Genomic DNA, 25049 nt, shown 5'->3' with positions numbered 1-25049 from the left:
AGAATATGTGAAATACAAAATAAAGGTCACACAAAAAATATTCTAATTCAAACACCATCACCAGTACTAGGAATTGCATATAATACACCACTTTCTCTGCATTATTTGTTCAAGCAAATATCTGCTACAGGCAGGTCTGGATCAGAACTCAAAACACAAATTTTGTGATCTATATCTTGCAGCTTGGGGTCATTTTGGTCGTTAATGCCATCAGTTTATAGATCGCCCTACTAATGCATCATCTAATACCAGTAACACTTGACAGATCATAGAATGTCCTGATCTGGAGAGGACCAACAAGGATCATTGAGTCCAACTCCCATCCCTGCACAGGATAACCCTAATATTCAAACTGTGTGTCTGGGGGCTTTGTCCAAATGCTTCTGGAATACTGCCAGGCTTGGTGCCATGACTGCTTCCCTGGGAAGCTGTTCCAGTGCTTCACAACTCCCTGTGGGAAAAGTCTTTTCCTAATATCCAAGCTGAACCTCCCCTAGCACATCTTCCTGCCATTCCCTTCACTACTATCATTGGTTGCCAGAGAGATAAGCACTTGCTCCTCCTCCTCCCCTTGTGAGAAAGCTCAATACTACGATGAGGTCTCCCCTCAGTCTCCTCTTGTTGAGGCTGAACAGGCCAAGTGACTTCAGCTACTCCTCATACAGGTTCATACGCAAACCCCTCCCTGGCTTTGTGTCCCTCCTCTGGAAAGAAGTATGTAGTTCTAACTGACTCAAGTACTTACGAGTTCCTTCCAATATGATAGTGAGGAGGGTTTTGGTATGTTTCCTGCTCTGCTTGTCTGTAGCTTGAACAGTGTATTGTATTTCCTTGCATTCAGGTCTGCGTAGCACAGAGGAATCATTCACATAAAGGCTTCCATATTTGTCTTCTCGGCCTTGAACTATGCCAACAGCGTAGCAGCTTACATTGGGGGACAGTAACTTGTAGGTGATGTTCACACCACGGAACTTCATACAGTTTTCAATGCAGATTGTTCCTATCTAGGCTCAAACACCAACAAAGAAATCACAGACAACAGAAAAAAAAACCCTATACCTCAAATAGATTCTTTGCTTCCCAGAAATAATCAAAAGAAAAATGAGCATATTACACATTGCAGAGTTCAGCATTTATTATTTATTATTGGGTTTACATATTTGATATTTTACTATCAATGCAGTACTGGAATGCTTCTGATGTGATTTATTCTCAATAAAAATGAAAGGTAAAGCATTACCATTGTCTTCAGGCTAGCAGTGAGAATGCAAAAAGCCTTGACCCAGAAACTCAGTGATACTTGGTGCCTACTGCCACGGCCAGCAAAGCTCAGTGAGAACAAGACCCTGTGATATGGGGAGTCTGAGTTCAATGTTGCCAAACTAACCTGATTGCCTTCTATGACAAAGTGACCCACCTACTGGATGAGGGAAAGGCTGTGGAGGTGGTCTTCTTAGACTTCAGTAAAGCCTTTGACACAGTTTCTCACAGCATTCTGCTTCAGAAACTATCAGTGCTGGGTCCAGCCCTATTCAATGTCTTTATCAATGATCTGGATGAAGGCATTGAGTGCACCCTTAGCAAGTTTGCAAAATTCTTCACAGAAAGGGTCATTGGGCACTGACAGAGGCTGCCCAGGGAGGTGGTTGATTCACCTTCCCTGGAGGTGTTTAAGGCACAGGTGTACGAGGTGCTGAGGGGCGTGGTTTAATGGTTGATAGGAATGGTTGGACTCGATGATCCTGGGGGTCTTTTCCAACCTAGTGATTCTGTGAATCCTTACTCTGTCCCAGGCTCATCAACGAGAAAAACTTTGGTCTTGCTTGAGAAACCGAAGAGCTCAGCATGAACAAAGCTGAGACTCTTTTCAAACAATACAGAAATAGAAATTGCTAATATATAATTTTCATAATATTGCAGTTCAAAAAGTTTCTGGACGGCAGAGTTCTCTGCAAGCCTTAGAAGGAATAAGCACATCATATCCCATTTGCAACTTTTAAAACATTTTCATCTAAAAATAAAAACACGTTCGTTTGCTATATTTGAACTTCTGACAGGATATCTATACTAGTCTGAAACAATTCATCTGAGCAGCACAGGAATGTAAAGCCCTGTCTTCTGTCCAGGTCCTATAGGAACTGATCCAAAGCTCACTTTGTTTTTTCCATTTACAAGAGTGGGATTCAGATCAGGTCCAGAGGCATTGGCTTTCCTTGCAGGGAAAACCACAGTGTGAAGGGTGGGGTGTTATTGAAGGGAACAGGGTGATGGATTCTTTTCAAATGCTGCAGTTAAGATGTGTTTTCAAGTAACACATGCTGGTAAAAGCATATCTGTACATCTTGGTTTTTGCATTCTTATTAAAGAACGTAAAAAGTTTTTTGTACTAAGACCTCTTCCTACGAACCTGGACTATTTAAAGTCAGAGAAGTTTGCAGTCCTAGGGGCATACTTTGTCACAAGGTAGTCCCACTTAACAGGACTTATTCCCATTCATGCCACTGACTGTCATTTGGCATCATTTTCATTGGGGTTTTTTTGGTGGCAGGATAACACACAGACTATTAAAGCAATCAGAAGCTCAGGCATTTCTTCCACGCCGTCTCCTCTCCACACCATGCTGGGACTGGCAGTAAGAAAAAGAAATGAAGAAAAGACTTCAACTGTTCATAAACTCTGTCTAGACACAAGGTCTAGACAGGTCTCTTCCAGAACGTCATCTTCACTTTGGGGCTGCATTGCAACTGGCAGCATTTTGCAACTGCTTAGATGGCATTTCTTTAATGCAGTAGAAAAACATAATGATGTTGCATGGCATTAATCTTTATATAGACTAAACTGTTCTTTCTGCTTACTCTGTCATAACTGCTTTTTTTCTAGGCACCTTTTTAATCAACAGAAAGTTCCTGCAAAGGGGATAGAGAAGATCCTATAAATTCAGACTCCCTGAAGAGCAGATTATCCTCAGAGTAGGATAGAGTTTCGTTTTCTCTGTATAATCTGAGGAGAAGCTAAAAATACCCCCCATCAAGAAGTTTCTACAAGAAAGATGGTGTTTCTCTTTCTGCCGGATTCCACTAGGTAAAGCCCAAGCTCGTAACTCTGCCCTGCACCACAGGTTCTGGAGTGAGTGCAGCTCTTGGAAGCGGCGGAGCACAGCACTGGGGGAAGGAGGCAGAAGCAGCCAGTTCCTCTTTCTCATAAAGAGAGTGAAAAAGAGCCTTGTAATCAAGATTAACATCAACACCCAGGGGACGAACCTACAAAGGTGGGTTTTGCAAGACACAAACCAGTTAGCACAGAAATACCATTATCAGAAATAGGAACAGAAAAAGCCCATCTTTTGAGCTCCAGAGTTTAATAAAGTCTGGATAATGATAATGTTCCTCTTCACTGAATTCCAGGGACATTTGGACATATAACCTCTCTAAAAATCTTAGCTGATGTTATTCATCATTTGTCTCAGTAAATGTCAATAGAGCTTTAAGTCCTTTGATAAGTTAAATGCCACTGGGCAAGCCTCTACCATCAGGCCAAGCTTCTGTTATTCAATTCATTTAGCTGCTCAAACAGACAAATGGAAGCAGCCCAGCAGTTAATCATTTCTTCACGCTCTTGTGTTTTCCTTAGGGCAAGAGACAGTTCAGCCTTCGTATTGATTTGGCCCAGTACTTTTCCTCACGGCTCTGGCACATCACAGATAATTATGCAGACAATAACGTGAAGTGCTGGGGAATAAGCTGCTTACATTGACTTGTGCTCCAACCTTAACACATTGTGAATTCAAACCCAGCCTCAGAAGTGTATGACACTAACTGATGAAGGCCATCTCCAGAGCCAGGATGAGTTTTGCATTTTGCTGCTCAAGAGTCAGAACAAAATCTCCTTGTGAATTTGTAATTGTGCAGCAGGAAGTGATTTCTTCCCACAAACTTGGAGTCCGGCCAGAAGCTGTTTTCCCTGCTACTGCTGCCACCCAGTGAAACTGCAGAGTTCGTGGGAAGTGCCATTGTTTCCAGAAACCCTAAAATTCCCTTTCAGATGCTTGACTGTCCTGACAACATGCAAAATCAGCAGCTTTACAGGTTAACTATTTGTGGGTTTTTTTTGTTTTGGAACTAGAAAACTATATATAAATGTATTCAGGCAATCCAGGGAATGCACAGATAAACGTGGGTTAACCACATTTAATCTGGAATTAATTCATAATACTATCAAACACATACACCTACCTGTAAAATCTGTGTGTATACATTACAAATTATATGTTCTTCCTCCCCACTATAAATACAGTAGCAGCTTCACAGCTTTACTTAGTTGTGAGGTATACTTTACAGCAGCTTCCTCAAAATGGCTCATCACTGATGTTTTTAATATTCACTATCATAACATTAATTATGTTGAACCAGTTCCTAATTAATGTACATGTTCCATAGGAATTACATTGTAATATTTCCCTGATTAATGTCAACCTGTTAGAAAGTGTTTCTGGAGGGCATTATTAATGGCAATGGTGGTGATTAAGCTAAAATGAGGGTTAAATTGGGAAACACATTAATTACTAATTAGCCATTATCTAAAGAAAAGCAATTAACATACTGGAACACGTAGAGCTGGGACAAATGTCTTTTCTTTTCCCCTTGATATTTTTACAGTTATTTATGGTTAAACCACTCATGGTTGCAAGTCCTTCTGTCTCTGTTTATTAATACTTCCACATGTAGCCCATCTTGTGTTACTAAGTGATAGCAGAGCTACTGTCCAGTCTATCTGCTATCCACAGCATCCAGCAACAGTCATATCAATACCACATTTTTCATTGATTCTACTTGAAACAGCTACAACCAATGCTTTAACGCATCTCGCCCCAGTGATCCATCTACTAAGCTCTGTCTCTAACAGAGAGTGAAAGCATAATTAACACATTTCTTACTTGTGCAAAACGTTCAGCGTTTCTATTCACTGTGAACTGATAAGTCATGTTTGGAAACTGAATGCTGACAGGGAGGATGGAGACATTGAAATGAAGCATCACCGATCTTTCTGGGCCATGAAATTCTGTGTCATTCACCAAAACATCCAACTGGAAGGAACGGTGCTCTGTGACTGAAATACTTTTATTCAGTACCAGTTCTGCAAAGGAAAAGACCAGTCTGTTACCAACTCATATTATCTGCAGATGTGTATTTTGATACTGCAATCTCAACAAAACATACATATCAAAATCACACATATCAAAGGTATTCCTAACAGGAAACAGAAGGTGAGTTAAATGTGCAAATATGCCTCCTATGGAGTTATGCTCTGTGCCATTTGAGATATTTGAAGAGGTCCTCTTCCCTATCATGCTGAGAATCCTACAACCAGAACCTCTTGCTTATCAATATGCATAACATCAACCTGCGAGCTCTCTATCCCAGAGATGCACAAACTCCATTTTTCAATACACGTTTAAAAGCCAACATTTGCTTAACTTGAAATTCTTCAACTTTCTGTTGGCTTAATATTTACAAAATGCTTGGAAAGTTCAAGAGTTCATTGGTCAATTACTAAGAAGCAACCTCTCTTTTATTTGAAGAAAGAGACCTTACTGTACTCATGCTGAGTTCCCCTCACTTGGCTGCCATTTGGGTTGAAGTGGATTTCATTGAAGATGTGCTCTACCCGAAATGTTTCGCTTATCCAGGGATCATCAGTAATGATGGTTCCTGTGTATTTCTTTCTGCTGCTTTCAAGGGGATAAATAGGCGTTGTGTCTGCATCATATACAGTTAGCATTGCAAGGGCAGTTCCCTAGAATGAAATAATAAATTACATAGCTGAATGACCGCGAAGCTTTCTTCCCCTGATACATTAGGAGACTGAAATTTTGGTCAAATAAAACCTTACATCTTTTGCTTAAGCCCACTTCCATTCAAATTCATTTTAGGGACACCATTATTTCCTACCTATTTGGATCCGAATTAGAAGCTCAAAAGAAGAAGGCAGTGAAAAAGAACTCGCATATCATCATTTGAGTCTATATCAAAGTACAGTGCTAAATCTTTGAGGTAGGCAATGAATGTACACACACAGCTCTTGATTTTTCTTTTCTTTCTCCTTTGTTTTTTTTCAAATGTTATTCTACAATACTAATAAAAAAACCCAGGTAATATGTGCGCTTAGAAGACAAGGAAATACATTCAGACAGGCCAAACTTGTTACCTGAAACGACTGAAGCAGCCTGGATTGGCTGTCTTCTGCTTAGTCTACCAGACTGCTGTTCACTACCTCGACATTGAATCCACAAGATCTTCAAAGTTTTTATTAGTGATTCTATTGCTTAAAGTTTGTTTCGTTACTAGAAAAGATTTAAAGTTTCTAAATATACTGCCTGTGTTTTCCACTGTGAAATTAATTACGTTCTGAATGCTTTGCAGGCGTGTAATTTAGAAGAAAATATTTTACTTTATAAAACAGTTCTGTGAGACCTCCACTCCCTAGCATCAGAGCTAAATCAAACTCCTAAACCTCAAACTTTTCAAAAGTGAAAGAGAATTACTTTATGATCAGGCAAATGTGATGTGTTCATCAGTGTCTGGTCAACACTTGTTCTAGTCAGAAGGTGGCAGCAAACTCCCAAAATAATTCCTTTTTCTCCCAGACACAAACCTGAGCAAAATATACTTTGAAGGGAAATTGAGGGGACTATGAAGAATGTCAGTTATCAGCCAAAAGTCCTCTCATGAAAAATGCGCCATTTCAGCCCCAAAATAAATGCCTTGTCTATACTAGTGACTAGAGAAGGGTTGTTGCTCCAGTGGGAAGAAGCAAAGAGTTCACTGGTACTCTTCTATACTGAAGCAGAGGGTGCAGGGCAGGGCATGCACAAAGACACCCAGGGTTTTGGACCTCCTTTCACCGTGGCGTGGTAAGGGAGAAGTGGGAGCGCACCATGAAAGCAAGATCCAGAAGCTCTCCCTTAACAGCCTAACACTAGAAACTAACACCTTTGCAGGTGCAACATTTGTCTACATCCAACAACCGCTCCTCCTAATTGTTACTAATACAGCATCTTAATAAACATACCAAATGTGTTTCTGACATCTTATATAGATTTTTGAAGGATACACACAAACTCCCATTCTAATAACTCTCAATTTTACTCACCTAGTGGAAGCAACCCTGTAACAAAACCAGAGCAGAGCTCAGTATAGGTAGATGCAGCAATCCTGACTACAGTCTCAGCAACGGACCCTCCTGACCTCAGGAAATGCTCACATTTACTTACATTGTTTAATTCTCAACTCAAACACTTGTAAATTTGGGGTCTGAATAAGATATAACTCATCAGGGGAAGAATTCCATATACTCAGCATTTCACAATCACAGTCCTCAAGATCATAGTGTGATCACATACATGATGGTGAGACCCATTACCCATAGCATGGCTTTTCCCAGTCATCATACCTCCCACCCCTGCGCTCCTACTGCAGTGACTACATAAAGGAGAGCATCACCTCTTTCCTGTTGAACTCCACAACTGCCTCTGCAGTATCAGTGCCATTGGGAAGGAATGGAGGAGAGTCATCTTCATCTAACACATTCACCAGGAAGGGCACTTCAACCTCCATCTCCCTGAATCCCTCTCTCACAGTGCACTTGGCAATCATCTCATATCTCTCTCTCTCTTCTCGATCCAGGCGTCGAGTCACACTCACACCAGTGGTGTTCTCATTGTATCGAAAGGGCATACCCTCAGCTGAAAAACATAGCCACAGCATCAATAGGAACAATCACTTCCCATTATAGAGCTCCGATAGTTCTCTTCTTTGATGCTCTTTTGCAAACCAGTAAATCCATTTGGACATCATGGCTGCATAATGAAAGGCAGACTCAGGAGTGAAAGAGAAAGAAGTTGTGGGGCTACATTAGCATAAGCAGAAAGCATGGGAAGATCCTAGAGTCTAGAAGAAGCACACGTTAAACCTGAGGATATTTCCAGTCTGCTCTTAGCAGGTGCAAACTTTTAAAACCAATCTTTTTTAGTTTAGGGAAGAGGACAGTTCTCCTTTCCCAACCTCTCTGTACATCTCAAAGGCAAAACCTTCATACTTGGTTCGTATCTGCAATGGAACTTCCTTTATAAAATCAATCTAGAAGATCCACTAAAAAATAGATCTTAACAGAGCAGCTTGTTTACATCTACTGCTGGTACGTGAGTGGCTTAGTTCAAGTTTTACCTGCCAGCAGTTTGTAGGAAATGCTGAGATTCTGACACAGTTGATGAAGTGAAGGTAACTGGAGCTGATGAAATGTGCCAGGTGGTCTATTCTCTTTGATGTGAAAGGATAGATCCATTTCTGTGAAGCAAAGCTGCCTTGCTGTCAGGGAACTGCAAGCTGGTGCAGTAGCATTCATCAAGGAGAGGAAAACTGTGGTGCGTGTAGCAGAGTCGCATTCCTTCTCTTGGAAAGGGTGGGATGAAAGGAAGACAGAGAGCATCACCTTTGATAACGATATCCAGTTTCCTACAGCTTCAGAAAAAAAAAACCAAACCAAAAACAAACACCAGGAGAAATATTTGATGTAAGACAACTTGTGCTCTAGTCCATTATTCCACAACCAACCATATAGAATCATAGAGTCATTAAGGCTGGAGAAGACTTATAAAATCATCCAGTCTGGCTGTCAACCTGATACCATATAGTCCTACTATGTGATAAAACAATTCTTAAATACATCATCTGCTGGTAGGAAGACCTTACATCTTAATAAATAAAAAACAGATGTTATCACCAATTCATACATTGTAGAACCTCACGGAACAATATCCGTGTTCTGTCTGTACGACACTGACATAGAACGGGTCACTATCAGTAAACACCTTTTTGGTAGGACTGATTTTTGGAGGGACTGAAGCAGAGTGGGGTGGCAGAAGGGAAAAAAATGTATGCAGAAAGGGAAAAAATGTTCAGGACAGACCCACAACAACTTCTAATTGTTCTGTCACAGTATTCTGATAGTTTACATCACTTGAGGATATACCCAAATTGTTTATGCTTGGAGGACAAATTGCTTCATCATTTTGAAATAAAAAGAGCTGGTCAAAAGTTAGCATAAAATTTAAAATCACCTGTGGCATCTACTCAGACACCTTCAAACCCTAATTGTTTTGATGACCTTACTTTGAGTTTGGACAGAATGATAGCATCTGTGTAACAGATCCAATTCACTTGAAAAGATGCTCTAGGTCACTTTGATCCATATGAACAAAAGAAGGCTCAAGTTCTGGATAGCTGTTCTTCCTTTGTTCAGTCACAAATAACTATCTGATATTCATGAACACTGAGTACCAGCAATGCAGCGAAAATGGGTGAGACATCAAGCACTCAGCACTCAAAGAAAAAAAGCAGTACACATCTGAAGTTGAGCATTCAAACATCAAGGCACCCAAGTCAAAGGGCAGTGTTGATATATGGCTCTTGCAAACTCAAGACAGTTCCTACAAACTCTCCACCACGAGAATTTCTGCAGCTGATCACAGCGGTTTGCCATTAACTCCTCACCCATTTCCTCCTCCACCATCTAATGATACCCAATTTCCTCATAGATCAAAATCATCAAAGCCAATTTATTGCTTGAGCATAAAAGAAGGGAGAAAACCTGAGATAATTCATTTTTGTAGTTCAATAGTACACTTCTCTAACAAAGCCAAACCTCAAGAGAGGGAGAAAGGTTCACTTAATCATTTCTTCCAAGAGCTGTTTGGCGTTAGATGCAAATATAAGAAAAACTACTCTTCTCATACTTACACAGCATATTAAAGTCTTCTCTATCCAGGCTTCTGCTGAGGTAGAGAAGTCCTGTCTTTTCTCTGATTTGAAACCAATTATTTTCTTGCGATCTCGCTCGAGAGATGATGAGATTCTGGCACAGATGAAAGTGGGCCACTTCCCCATGTGAATCCCTCAAGGCATGGAAGCGTAGGAGCGGCGTACCTGCTGGCTGATCAATGTAGACATTCTCTGAATACTCTTTCCTGGGGAAGTAGAGACTGAAGGCAGCTGCAAAGGAAGCCACAGGAAAGGACAGGAGTTCCCAGTTAAATGTTTTTTGCATTGGCATTTTCTTAAGAGATGCATTTCCAAAGAACCAAAGGCTTCATTCTCCAAGGATTAAAGAAGCATTACAAAAGATGTGGAAAAAAGCAGATCCTCATCTGGTATAAATAAACTGAGTTTTACTGCACTCAAGCCAGGGAATTTGCCACCTAAAATGTGGCCTATAATTTATTTTCAAGTTACAAAATCATCCGCTTTTTGAATCCAAGACTGCTTTGCTGTAAACACAACCCAGTTTAAGCAGTACACTTAATGAAGCTCTGCACACCAAATTTTACTGAAGTTCATATTTGGAGCTCTCAGCTGCAATTTCATTACCTCACAGCGGATACTCAAAGAAGGAAAAAACATTTGATGAAATCACACACTTTAAAAGGCTAATCACACACACTGTTGAGAGAAAACACTGGAACATATCAATTGCTCATACCCTTTTCCTTGGATTACATTAAACCTCTCTTACATAGGAGTCCTGTGGCTCACACCTGTTTGAAACAGGCTGGCTTTTGGTATAGAAAACGGGAGCTGCTTACATAAAATCAATATGAAAGTCTTAAGTAATTTAAATGTGACAGACAGGAAAGCCGAGAACTGACTTGCCTGAAGTGGGCAGGGAAGTGTACACTTATTTTTAATACAATGGCTGTGACTGACCCATTGTTGCTGATTCCCCCGCACCCAGAAACTGCAGACATTTGTGTTTAGTAGAGCTCAACAGCCCCTTGATGCTTGCTTCTTCAGGTGCTGTCATCTGGTCATCAGGTCACTTTGCAATGGCCTCTCTACCCCTTTCCGAAACTTCCCCTCCAATTCTACTGCTTGCAAATACGATCACAGAGAAATGTTTGGTAAGCAAGGAAGGTACGAAGTAATGCTCATTGCACTCATGTGCACTGAAACACTGCATCTGTCACTCTCGTGTTCACCTGCACTGACAGTCTGTACATACACCCATACAAAACAATACTCGCATATTGCAGAATTTTCATCATTATTGAATCATCGAAGAATGGTTTGGGTTGGAAGGGACCATTTGGCAATGTTTAATCTGATTTGATAAGGAGTAAAGCATATAAAAGCCTCACACATGTGCTGAACAAATGAAAATAATAACAATTTCCGTATGTTACTAATACAGGACTATCCTAGCTTAAACCAAGCCAGATACAACTGGAAATGATGGTAATACAGCAGTAAAATTAGGGATATAATGCCAAAACATCTTCAAAATAGCATTAGGTTATATCATTATATATTTTTATTACTATTGGATCCATACAGTGTTTTGCTGAATGGAGAGGACCGCAAACAACTGTAAACAAGAGACCTCTGATTTCATTTAGAAATACCACAGAAACCGCTGTACCTTGCAATGATTCATGACATCATAAGTATCCCTGGATGCAATTACATCCGTAAGATTTACAAAGGTCCATTATTTTTTCTACGTATACTTTGCAATATATGAATAAAGTGGTAAAGTAATACGATAGGTGAATTCTCTCCAAAGTAATTAATTTAAAGGGAAACCAGCAATAATCTTTGAGAGTTTTAGAAAAACATTAACTCTTGATGTGCCGTGTCTGGAAGAAAACTATTACTTCTGATTCTAATGCCATTACCATCTTTTCTGCAAGTTACATTCCTAAACATTCATAATAAATTTCAAATATTTTTACAATATGTCTTTTTTGTCTGTCTTTTCTGAAGTGCAGGGAAACCCAGCGAATAAGCATTGCTAGAAGTCCTAACAAATTGATTCACTGACAGAGGGATAAGGCAGTATAGAAACCGCAAGCCCAGTCCCAGTGCAAACAAATAGATTTCCTTGAGGTATTTGTTATAAACCTAGATGCTAGAATTATGAAAATTTCCTCACAAGAAATTCAATACTGAAAATTCACTCCTCAAGACTAAAAAACACTTCTAACCCACCAATGCATACAAATGAGGCTTATACATCATTACCTGAGGACAGTGGAATACAAGACTGATCCTATAGCTCAGGAACAAAGAGTGGGAGGGGAGAGACAGAGATGGTTATAGAATGTGTTCTATAATCTGTCATAGTGAGACAAGCCTCAGCTCGATCGCTTCACTCAGTATGAGTGGACATGTGTTCAAATAGAAATGGTTTTTTATCCTCAGTTGGAAAATGCTGCTGCGCAAGAGTGAACAGCAACTTAAGCATCAAGATAATGCACCAGCCCAAAACACTTAGTCCGTGAAGGAGTTTTTAGCTAACAACAACATCAATGTACTTGAGTATCCATCTCATTCACCAGTCCTGGCTCCCTGTGATTTCTACCTCTTCCCAAAGATCCAGTTGGTACTCAAAGGGACCCATTTTTTTGTTGGAAGAAGATGGAAAGCAAAAACAATGGAGATCATCAACAGCCTTCCAGAGAACAAATGCAGAATCGCTTTGAACGCTGACAGCGTCATATGCAGCTGTGGGTGAACTTGGAACTTTTATGAAGGTGAATGTAGTGGATTTTCTTGATTTGTTAAGTAAAGAGTTTGAGGCACAGTCTCTCTCTTTTTTTTTCTGTCAGACTTTGTATTTGCTTGTCTAAGTCTGGGGTGAATAGTTACAACATGAGCGATAGTGTGTGCTCAACATCAGAAATTCATCACGTAGTGCAAGAACCAGCCCTGTAGCAGACACAAAATCACCTCCAGTAAAAAGAGCATACAGGAAGCAGAGTAAATAGAAACAGCATGGGTGTGTGAAGTGTGAAATTGGAAAAGGGGAAAATGAGGTATTTTGAGTTGTAATTATTTCTTGCCTTATCATAAGCTAATCTTCATATATTTTGCTCTACAGTTCTGGGCCTACACTACATGTTGGTACATACAGTTGTGTTTAACAAAACACATGAATAGTTATGATAGACATCACCACTTAAACGTCTGAAACTTCATATGCAACTACACCTCAGCAGAGGTCAGGATCCCAAGAGCTCTGTATGTGAAAGAAAAAGTATTTATGCTGCAGGCTCACTGCACGTCTTTGGCATCAGTTCCAGGAGCAGTGACCTCTATCCTCAGGGAAAAAAAGCAAAAACATCTCATAAAATGAAAATTTGATTGCTCTGGAGATAACAAAACTGCAAAGCAATACTTTGTGTTTTGAAGAGAGAGGGTGTTCCTTCATAAAAATAATGCAGAATTTGCATCACTAATTAACCAGAAATCTTTCTCACAACTATAAAAGCCACATTAAGAAATTACAAAAAAAGTCACCGTAAGAAATATAAGTAGAAGCACAATCTTTTTCTTCCTGATTCGAACCTAAAAGCTGGTGAAATTAAGTTCTGCCCTTCAAAAGTGAGTTCTTAGTACAGAGCATACTTGCAACACATAAGGACGGTTTTAAGTGACACTAGTGGAATATGACACACTCAGAAAACAAGTATTTCAAGTGAAAAGACTTTACAAGATTGCAGAAACATAGATGTTTATATATATATATTTGATTTCGCCTCGTAACAAGATTCACCCAATACCACGCTGATCTTGAGATTACTGGGATTTTGTAAAGTGGGTTGTGTCACCCCCAAACTCCATTTAAAGCACTGAAAGAGCTGAGACGTATGCAACAGGCTGCTCAGGTCACAACCACACTCTGCAGATAAATCTTTGGAGGCTGATTTTGTAGGAGACCTTTGAAGCAGAAATGTAGCATTGGCTTCTCTGAGCTGTGTTCATTCCTTTAAGCCCTAGGAAGTTAAAACCAGATTCACTAAACTTGCCATCTGGCAAGTGTGCAGCAGGAGGAAGAGGTTCTAGTCCTGGCCACAGTTCCTTGTGTCCTGAAAAAAAATAAATAATCAATTTCCAAGGACTTGTGCTTCCTATGGAAGCCAGATGGAGTTTTTATTAAATCTGCCATTTAAAACAGGAATTGAAACGTTACACTCAAGACTGATGGTTCAAGGGCATTTGCTTACGATTTGGAAGCAGAGAAACATTTCGCATTAGAACCTTGAAGTACTCCATGAGACGATTGTGCTCTGGAACATAAATGAGTAACGTAAGAGAGAGAGGGAATTATAGACATATTTTGGGATCTCTGTGCTTTTTTTTTTCCAGAGGACACTTCAGCTTTCCCGTAGTCTAAAATCAGCATGACAACCTGTGATGGATGAGCAATATTACATGATAATCACATATCAGTAATATACAGAAAAGTGATCAAGTTTGAGTGGATGTAATGCTACTGACTAATGGCTCCTACAGGAAATAGACAAAGTTATGACAGCAGCTTTCCAGTTCAGGGAGAAAAAACAAGATTACACATACACTTTGAAGGCTTCATGACTGCTTTCTGAAATAAGGCAATTTCTCATGTGGCTTTTGTCAGTCATGAATGAGTAGGTAAATAATGGGGTTTTTGATACAAAATTTTTTTTTTTTTTTACACAAAGTTTGTTGTAGAAAGCTTTACATGTTTTTCAGTGCTTTTTATGCTTGCCACTATAGTCTTGAGCAGCATTGGAGGACTACTCATTGAAAACTTAAGTTGACTACAGCAACATTACACTCTCACCAACAACCACAACGAGAAAAAACATAATTTAACTTTTTAGTCACAAAATGAAGTAGCGTGAAACTTTTATTAGTGTAGAGGAAGATCTCACTGTAAGACATTCCTGCCACTACTTAAAGGGAAAGCTGGGGAGGGGCTTTTTATCAGAGAGTGCAGGATGAGGAGGAATGGGTTTAAGATGAAAGAGGGGAGATTTAGATGAGATATTAGGAAGAAATTTGGTGAGGCACACGTTGGCCAGAGAAGTTGTGGATGCCCCACCTCTGGAGGTGTTCAAGGCCAGGTTAGACAGAGCTTAGAGCAACCTGATGCAGTGGGATGTGAGGGGGTAGAACTGGATGATCTTTAAAGCCCCTTCAGACCCAAACCGTTCTATGATTCTCCTAAACAGTGTTTGTAACCATCTTCCAAGGTACAGCCTTCTGAATTACAATTAAGAAAATCTCTTTTGAAGCAAACTATTCCAGTCACAAGGTTTGCTCCAGGAAAGGACTGGAAAACCATCTCACAACTATGTGAATCATGTGTAGAGTCTCAAAGCATGTTGGAGATGGTGAAAAGAGAGGACAAATAGTATACAGAAGGGTCACTGGTCAGGAGCATCGTGTCACCCTGGTCCACAAGACACAATACCCATCTGCGACACCCTCTTCTGAAGAGATGTTGGGCCAGGTAAGAGCAGCTAGTGAACTGCCAGTCAGTAAAACACAGCAGCTAGCTCACTCTTGAACCTGGAACTGAGAACCTAGGAGCTAAACCTATACAAACAGTGAAAGCAGGGTACTGCTTGAGTTCAAGGCCCTCCACTTAGCTTGGGGAAGATGGTTTGGCTAAGTGAGCAGGTGTCCTACGTGGCTCATAATGGAAACTGAAAGCTTAAATGACTGCTGCTTGGTTTAAGTTACACCATGTATTTGAGGAAAAGGCTCACCCTTCATTTAAAGGCTCCAAACGATTGCAGTGTAACATATCTCTTTAAAGCGATGTGAGGTTTCATTACTCATGTCATCTAAAAATTGTCTCAAGCCCAAGTGTTTGCTATCTTCCACCTTCTTTTCTACAGTTCATGTTATAAATTATACTTTTGTCCCATAGATGAAAATTGTCACAGTTCTCATGGACTGTGTGCAAGGACTGGTTTGTGTTTTAAGAAAATGTAAGAGAAAAAAAATCTGCAAAATGGAAATGGAATGAGGGTTGTTTTTCATTCAGCAAATAATATGCACCCACATAACCTACATCTGACAGAATTTACTCAGAGTTCCCCAGCATTTTTGGAGGACAACACAACAATTTATTAACAACAGAACAGCCCTCATGCAATCAAAATCCTTAATCAAGAATTTGCATGCATCTCCAAGAACAGGGGCATGCTTTTAATGCAATGATAGCCCTATCACTGTAATATACAGGATTTAATGATATAACAGACGAACATGGGAGTCTGCTGTTCATAATCCCCAATTTGTTGCACAGCATCAGATTTCAACAAGCAATTATCTGGCAAGGTTAGTTTTGTGTTCCTGAAATAATTATCTTTACTTTTGATGAGTAGCCATTATGTTCCATTACTAGTATGAATACACCCAGTGTTCGATTCATCAGAGAACAACAGCAGCAATGCACTTGTGTATTTTAAATTAAAGGACTTGTTCACTTAATGCCTTCCTAGCCCCTACAGAATTAAGAAATAAACTTGCCCTCATAAACCAGAATCTCAGTAATTTAGAAAAAAAATTGTCACTTAATGAAACCAGCATGAAACAGCATAGCTGGAAACAACACCGTGTGGACTGAACACCCTGCAAGGTGCTCCAGACAATATCCACCATTTAACATACATTGAACCACCTCATAAGAATAAAAATGGTTTGGCCAGCATTCAGATAAATGTTTCTTCAGTCAGAGATGATTTAACAGAGAAAACAATTTGCAGATTATGCAGGGTGTTGCTCCAACCTTTCCTTCAGTTTAGCAGCAGAATTTTAAATGAAGAACTCACTGCACCACCCATCATTAAACGGGGAATCATTTACAAATAATCCCAGAAGAAACATTATTTCCACAGACCTGGCTGCCCATCACCAGAGATAACCACTCAGAACTAGTGTTCACCAAGGTAAGACATAACCTTGGTTTAAATGAAGCACCTTGAGAAGCTCTTTGAACACCTCTGAAAGGGGCCCATCAACAAGGAACAGCTCTGATCACGGCAGAGCACAAGTCAACAGATCCCTTTTTTAAGCCGGGGTCATAGCTTCAGCATCAGAGGCTGCCAGCTGGATAAGAGCTTGTGCCACACGACACCGCTCACCCGTCAGTTCTCTCCGAGGCCCTCGGCTGACTGCACGGGCACAGTGCGAGACAGCCTGTGCCAGACAGGAAAAGTGATGATGGTGGAGCCTCACGTCCACTGTGCTGCCCTCCATGTGCGTGCACAGACACCAGAGCAAGCCAGCCTCCCTGACCACCCTAGGTGTATAACCACAGTGCAGGGAGACCACTTGTTGCACAAATGCAATTATTAAAAATTCATCATAGAAATATACAACGGATTAGTTGCAAAGGGCCTTAAAAGATCATGCAGTTCCAACCCTCCTGCCACTGCATCATAGAATCAGAATCATAGAGTAACCAGGTTGGAAGAGACCCACCGGATCATCGAGTCCAACCATTCCTATCAAACACTAAACCATGCCCCTTAGCACCTCATCCACCCGTGCCTTAAACACCTCCAGGGTTTCTCAAAGCCTCATGTAACCCAGTCTTAAGACCTCCAGGGATGAGGCATCCATAACTTCCCTGGGCAACCTGTGCCAGTGTCTCACATCCTCAGAGTAAAAAATTTCTTCCTAATACCCAAGATCAATCTCCTCTCTTTCAGCTTAAAACCTTTCCCCCTTATTCTACCCCTGCACTCCCTCATAAAAAGTCCCTTCCCAGCTTTCCTGTAGTCCCCCTCTAAGTACTAGAAGGCGGCTATAAGGTCTCCCTGGAGCCTTCTTTCAGTCAAAATCTGCCATCAGCTCATGGAATTTAGGCCACAGCATTAGTGCCAAGATTAACTCCCAGTGTGTTTGAGAGTCACTAGAACAATGACAAAGAGAAGAACTGGCATACACTTAATTGAGTAGCAAACCATTAATGTGGCTCAGCAGCATGACACTATTTATTTTTAGGTGTGTTATTTTTAAGCTGATCATTACAGAAATTGTAACAGATGTGATATGAACTAGGGAGCATAAGAAAATTTAATAAAGTGAAAACGAAATTAATTGCTTCCATACAAAGTTGCTCATGTGGACCCTAGGTTGGAATGAACTGGGGAAAGATTATCATAGAGCTTCATACTAGCATTTTCTGAAAGCATGCTCAAACTTTATGGAGCTGGATAATTGCTAAGTTTCACCTGTCGTGTACATTTAAATTACTAACTGCTAGAAAACAATAGAATGAATTTCAATAGCAGCAGTATCAGTGAAATACATGTGTATTACAGAATATGATACTTCCCAAGGGCACAGATCCTTAGAAAGTGATGGTGAGCAGAAACAATACTTAACTAGAATATATTCCAGTGCTGTTAAATTGGTCTGCTTTAAGTTAATTGCCTCTCTTGTGATTTTCCTCACCAGATTCCCCTGTTTGCATTGAAAACAACCCTGACGTTTAGACTGAAAACATAGAAATTAAGTAGATACAAATATTAAATAAAAAAAAACAAAAAAAAGCTCAGTTGACCACCTGTATTAACCTCCTAGTAAGGAAAACGAGGATGAATTCCACAAGATAAAAATAAGATAGAACTTGTAAAGCCAAACGAAGGATCAGAAAAAAAAGAAAGCTTGCTTCCTGAATCAGGTATTTGAACATAAATTCTAAAAAAGCCAAGATCAAAGACAGATCCTAAACTCGTCAAAAAGAAAATATTTCAGTTGGATTTATGTGAACTGACAAGATTTTCATTGTTGTCTCTATTCAAAAGCAGGAAATCTGTGCAGCATAGTATCTACAGAGCATGGGACAATGCTTCTAATAATGTTCTGCTACCTGGCCACTGATGACCAGGCCAAGGTCAAACTTGTGCCTGTTTTCCTTCCAGAGCCTGTACTTCTAGGTGAATTTTAGCAAGTCATTTTTGAACTTCTTTAAGTGCAAAAAAAAGGCCAGAAGCTTCCTTTGTCTTGCTTCCTTATGGCTTATTGGGGTTTTTTTTACTTTAGGAAGAGGGCAGGTTTTTGATACTTCATTATCCTAAATACCAGCGTTACTAAAACTTAAACCACCTCTCACAGAAATAAATGTGCATAGAGATCTTCTGTAAGAGATTGCAGGGATTTCTGCAAATTCTTCAGATCCCTATTCTGTCACTCCTCTGTATTTATGTAATTCTTCCTTGTGCGATTAAAATTACTCCTTCATTTTCCAAGTATTACTTAATTGCTTGAGAATAACTGAATATAATTTTTCTCGGTATGAGTATAGGGCTGAAATGTAATACAAAGAATCTGACTATAGCATTGCAGCACCAATTACATTAATAAACGTTTAATAGGATTTATTTACATCTGGGCCAAATATAGGGTGTTTATAAGGCAGCATAAATAAATGAAGATGACATAATGTTTCATTTTTATATCACTAATTCAGCTCTGTACGGACACAATTTATCATGCCCCATCCTTCTATGCTTCCAATGACCTCTCTATATTTTGCTTTGACAACTAATCCTGAATTTACAAGCATCAGAGAAATGATCTTGCAAAAAGAGCCTGTGTTAAAAGCCGCAAAGCTTGAGGCTTTGTATCAACGTGCTTACAGTAGCTGACAGAGAAAAATCTTCACTTAAAACATGTGAAGGTAAAGAAAGCATGTCTGTGTGTGCACACAGGGCTATGTAAATATCAAGAATAAAACAAGATCCTAAAAAAAATACTTTCAATTATTAATTTGTGAAAATATACATGCATACACACACAAAGCTGTAATTTCAGCCATTTCTTTTCTTTAAATAGTTCAGATGTAACAACCACCAGAACTACCTGGAGATGACTTAGTCTGCTTATACAGAAGCAAAAGGAAACAATTACACTGCAATGTGCATTTATAAGAGGCTTTCTATACATTTCATCCCACAGTCATCTGCAAGATCATAAAGCTCATGGTTGTAAACATAAAAGGAATATCGATCCACAAATCCATAATGTCAAGACATTATTATATAGATGCTACTTCAGCATCAGGTAATACAAGTATATAAACAGGATTAATGACAGGTTCGAATTGTGTCCCCAAGCATAAACTATGCAGTCTTTTCCAACCTTAATATGAAAATTAATAGGAAATATTGTAAATAATGATTTTTCATTTTTGCATAGGACAAACACATTTTTCTAACTAAATAGCATCTTATTCAGTGCGACTCTGTCTAAAGCCAAAGGAACACTAAAAATGAAATAAATCTATTTCAAAAAATAGTAGCTCAGCCTTTGGAGATAGAGTTTTCAGCAGTTTCAGCATCAGAAACCAGTAAGCATCTCTACTGAACCAATTGTAAGTAATTCCCTATCACCAGAAATATTTGCACAATCCTGTGTAACATTTTGGGGGTTTTTTAATGGTTAATTGGAATAATAATTGTTCATAACATGCATCCTCTCGATATATTCCCCCCACAAGCAGGACCTGGATAGGGCTATTCTAGTGCTGCTGAATATATTCGAATAAAAGATTCAACTAATTAGAGGTTCATTTTACATTTTAAATGGTCCTCTCTTTCTTGCTTTACATAGTTTTGTATAAAGGGCATGAGATTATCGATACAAAGGGCCAAATTGATATTAAGTGCTGTAATACTATCTTTATAAAACTGCCAGCTCTGTTACAGACAGCCTCTGTAACCACCGGGTCACCCTGATCTACTACTTCTTTTTAGCAGTTTTCTTTTGCTTTCACTAGTTTCAATGAACCCTAACAACCTAACACATCTGAGGTGCATTCACATTGCTCATATTTCTGGCAAGTGGAATAAATCTGTATTATGGGATGAGAGAGGCCAAGACAAGAAAGTGGACTCAGCCTGCTGTTTAACTTCTAGGTTTTAAAATAAAGGACTGTACACACTATGTGCCTTCTAGAATGTATTTATATATTACTTAGATGCAGAGATCGGAATACATGAGAAGCTAGAAAAGACTAGCAATGTATGTATCACTGCTCTGTGCTAAAACAGACACATTAGTAGTACATCTCAAACCAATAAAATCCTCAATTAATAATGCAGTGACATCCAAGTGCTCTAAACTTCTGCTATACCTCAATTAGCTTTCACATACCACTAATTCCAACAGTGCTAAGCTCATCCACAAGGTAAACATAATAGCAGCTATTTGGAGAACAAGGTACAGGCAACTATATATATATAAGTTTCTCAAACAATAAAAATAAATCACAAGACACTCTTATCAATGGTAATAAGATGAAGGGATACTTAAAGGTAAAACCGAATAATCTTACATTAATTATCTTAGTCAAAAGCACATCAGCATCCCAATGTGTTTCCTATTTTAAGATACAGGTTGCTGTGCTGCTTCCTTAATAAAGCACTAAATTTTCACTATCCCAAGTCATGAAAAAGAAAGAAAAACAATTAACTTTTATTTGTTATTTATGACAAAGATTTGTATTAGAACAAACTCTGCATTCCATTACTACATTAGCTCAAGTTTCCCCATTTCCAGCTGCACTTGATTCTGCATCACCAAAATGAACGCAAGCCTTCCTGTCAATTATAAAGAGGAGTCAGACATCAGGGAACACCTTCTGACAGCTCAGTGCAATTGTGATACTGATGACCACAAAGCTCCATCTATTTTCTACCCCTACAACATCTTCATATGAAATACATAACAGTATTTCCTACAAACAGCTTTCCTTCCCCACCCCCGCTCACCATCACTGGATGACAACAGTTAACAAAATGGTAACCTTTGAAAAAATGGTAACAGTATGGGGTGGGGATAATTGCACAAGGTGTAGTTCTTCTTGACCAACAGCAGTGGCTCCTCTACCTGTGTCATGGTAAGAGGGGTCTGATTTTCAGAGGACAGGTCCGTGCAGCACCTTCTCGTTTTCCAGGGAGTGGATGACTTTACAGTATCTCGATTGATTTTTACTTTGGATTCTCCACTGTTGCACTGGAAAACCTACTTTCTATATTTACTGCAGGTGTGCAAAAATTAGCTTGCTAAACCTTATGCAGTGACATCAAAAATACCTCAGCTCGAATTGTGCTTTATCAATATCTAACATCTCTAGCTTCCCTCATTTTCTCCAGTTCCTGCAGCTCATGAAAGAAAGAGACAGCAGAAGCATTACTGCCTTACAGTAGGAGGCAATCAATGAAAACTTTTGCGGCTGGTAGTTGAAAATTTGCCAGGAAAATGATAATGACACAAACGCCCACTTCTTGCAGGAGAAGTGCTCTGTTATTAAGAGCTGCTATTCTCTTTCCAAACACTCAAGGGAGCTATGAGCCTGCAATTCAATTTTTTCAATCCAGGAAGTGAAATCTCAGCACAATTGTGAGCTTATTTATTTAAAGTTTTTGTCATGAATTAACAGAGAATTTTGGTTTAGATTAGTACATTTTAGGCAATTTATGAAATGAAGTGTAGAAGATAAGGTCTTATTTTGTTATTTTTTCATTTTTCATTTCTATTATTTCCTTCTAAGAAATATACATATATGCTTCAAATACAGTACACGAGAAGATGTAAACCACTGCTGTCACACAACTGCATTTGAAACTAATTCCTTAAGGCATTCTGGCAGAGAGTACATATTCTTAAGTGCTCTTACAATAGACCTGCTTTTAAAATAGTTTCATAGAAGTCTATATTACACTTGACATCACTAAAAAAAAAAAAAAAAAAAAATCCCTCCCACCCCCTGCATCCCAGCTGTGAACATCACTGTTTAGTAAAACAGAACAGCTTTTCCTTTGGGGACTTTTAGTCATTACCGCACAATAGTTAGTCATTATGCTGTTGTCTTAAAGCATAAACATTGTCAGCAAAAGGGTAGAAATTGTATTGGCAAGGCTTGGAAATGGGCTGACATAACACTAAGGATATGCATTTGACACTGACAGCTCTTCTCAACTACCTTTAAGAGAGACATCAACTACATTGTATTCCTGACAAGTTATAGGAATGAACTAGAGGAGTCCAAAAGAAAGAGCAATAAAAGCAACAGCAAAAGCTGGAATAGCAGGGGCCCTTACCAGAGTTCACAAAAGCTTTATTCTCATTTAAGTGAACTTCTGAGTTCTAGCCCAGTCCTTGCTACAAGGCAAGTTGAGCAATCACAGATGCAAAATAATCCTCCTTCAAGTATTATATTAACATATTCCATAGCTATTTCAAGGCCGTTTTTACTTTAAGAGCATTTTTCTATGAAGTTACAATCTTCACCCTATGCTTCTCTCCTCCACTGCCAATAGAAGAGAAAGCAATTCCTTTATATCTCACATGCAGTTGCTTTTGATAAAGGTTTCACCAATCAGAAAGCAGCAGCATTTCTGTTGAGTAACTTCTGATCACTCACTGTCTTTAATTATCAGGGATTTCCACTACACTGAGGTCTGAACAGAGTCCTGGGCTGCAGTGATGCACACAGTCCTCGATGGTGACATTTATTCTGAACTGTAAGACTACTAGAGTAGTCATTCCGACCACATGTTTTTGATGAATGAACAAACTGTGACAGCCCCAGAGTCAAAGGAAGTTCTGTCGTCGCTCAGTGACTTGCCTCTGGGCAACATTATTAAAAAAAAAAAAACAAACCTGAAGCACAAAGTTTATACATTTACATTTTTCTTAGATGGTGAAACAGATGCTTTCTGCCCTGATCATGCGTGCCTAAACACCTCCAGTGGCATCTCCAGCTGCAAAGAAATAATCAGGTCTTGCTCCAGCACAGGACCTCCATGCACATTTTATCAGGGCATTTTGATTTTTTGGCGACTCTGCAGAGGTGTTTGCTACACTGCTTCATCAGGAACTCATGTTTTAAATTTAAGTGTCAATAACTTTGCCTTCCCTCTTTCCTTAGCAAGGCAGTAATATTCACAGGCTAAAAGACAATAGTGCATCATGAAAACAGAAGTTCAGATTTCAACTGCATAACAGAGAAATGTAAATTCCAAACTGCAGTTTTAGTCTCCCTGCTCAGAAACTCTTACCTGTGCCTCAAAAAAAATTCCACCACCACAAACACACCAGCATCAATAAACCTAGCAGGGTTTTCTGTCGTGGCTAAGACTAAAGTACGTTAACTTTTCCATGAATGCTTTGCATGAAATGGAGTTTCCCTGGGGCAGGAATAAATAGCTGCCTGGCTTGATGCTTGTAAAAAATTAACAAAGCCTAAGGCATACATTTATTCATTCCCGTTTTATTATTAATGATAAACGTTCCATTTCATGCCAAAAAAAAGAGATCACAACATGCAAACTTTGATAACTTTCAGGTTTCTTTTTATGCTACAGCTACCAAGAAAATACTCGGAGTAGGGTGCACTCTTCCTTTCATAGATCTTCACTGCTGACAGGTTCAGGGCTCAAGACTGAAGCTAATCTTCCTAGAATTTGTGAAGGCAGTATGACAGAAAGAAAAGAAATGGAAATAAACAACCTTCTGGACTGAGCTCCTAGGATTCACATGCTACATGGGATTAAAAAATGCTAGATTAGGAAATTTCAGATGAAGGTTCCAATTTGCAGTTGTAATTAAAACCGAACTGAAAACAGGAGAGAAGGAGGAAACTTAACATGATCTGTGTAACATAGAAAGCATCCATAACAAAGTGTTATCTGTATATCATTGTTCTCAAAATCTGACCAGAACTCCAGAGGTGATTATTCTGGAAAAACTGACCTAAAGCACTGCTTGGTAACCCAGGCCTTTCTGAAAATAAGAAACTCTGTTATGGTTTCAACGTGGGTCCACATGGATTCTACACACTGCCACTACGTGTACAATGCAAAATGCATACAACGATCGACTAAGTCAGCAACCAAGGAACTTTCTTTGATAACATTCTCCTACTTTGGGGCTGCAGAATACAATGTCCAACACATTAATCAATCCTCATGTCTCCCCAGTTCTCCAATGGACACTAAAGCTGTTTCCCAGAGCATTAACCAACCATGGGCATCCACTTTCACACATCCACTTTCAAAAGCGCATTTCTTTTGCTGATGCACTAATATTTGTCTGAGTGAAGGAGAGCAAAATGTACCAGACAACTGCTCGCTTTTCTGAGGCTTCAGTGCAACAAAAGTGATTGCAAAGTTCCTTAAATGTATTCTGTGGCTTTCTTGTTCCTCTGCT

General features: G+C 39.4%; 1 protein-coding gene across 2 annotated transcripts in view; it reads right to left on the bottom strand.

Moving 5' to 3' along the window:
- RET (ret proto-oncogene) overlaps positions 1–25049 on the bottom strand; it is an 85433-nt gene that overhangs the window by 27736 nt on the left and 32648 nt on the right. For both annotated transcript variants that reach the window (XM_069863310.1, XM_069863311.1), the window contains exons 2-7: positions 9795–10046; positions 8223–8516; positions 7500–7741; positions 5592–5793; positions 4934–5133; positions 746–1004 (exon numbers count right to left, since the gene is read on the bottom strand). In XM_069863310.1, the coding sequence (XP_069719411.1) occupies positions 746–1004; positions 4934–5133; positions 5592–5793; positions 7500–7741; positions 8223–8516; positions 9795–10046 (1449 nt within the window). The remainder of the gene's footprint in view (positions 1–745; positions 1005–4933; positions 5134–5591; positions 5794–7499; positions 7742–8222; positions 8517–9794; positions 10047–25049) is intronic.

This window comes from Phaenicophaeus curvirostris, chromosome 9 (genome assembly GCF_032191515.1).
Source record: "Phaenicophaeus curvirostris isolate KB17595 chromosome 9, BPBGC_Pcur_1.0, whole genome shotgun sequence".
Taxonomy (NCBI): domain Eukaryota; kingdom Metazoa; phylum Chordata; class Aves; order Cuculiformes; family Cuculidae; genus Phaenicophaeus; species Phaenicophaeus curvirostris.
This window is presented reverse-complemented; position numbering and strand designations above follow the sequence as displayed.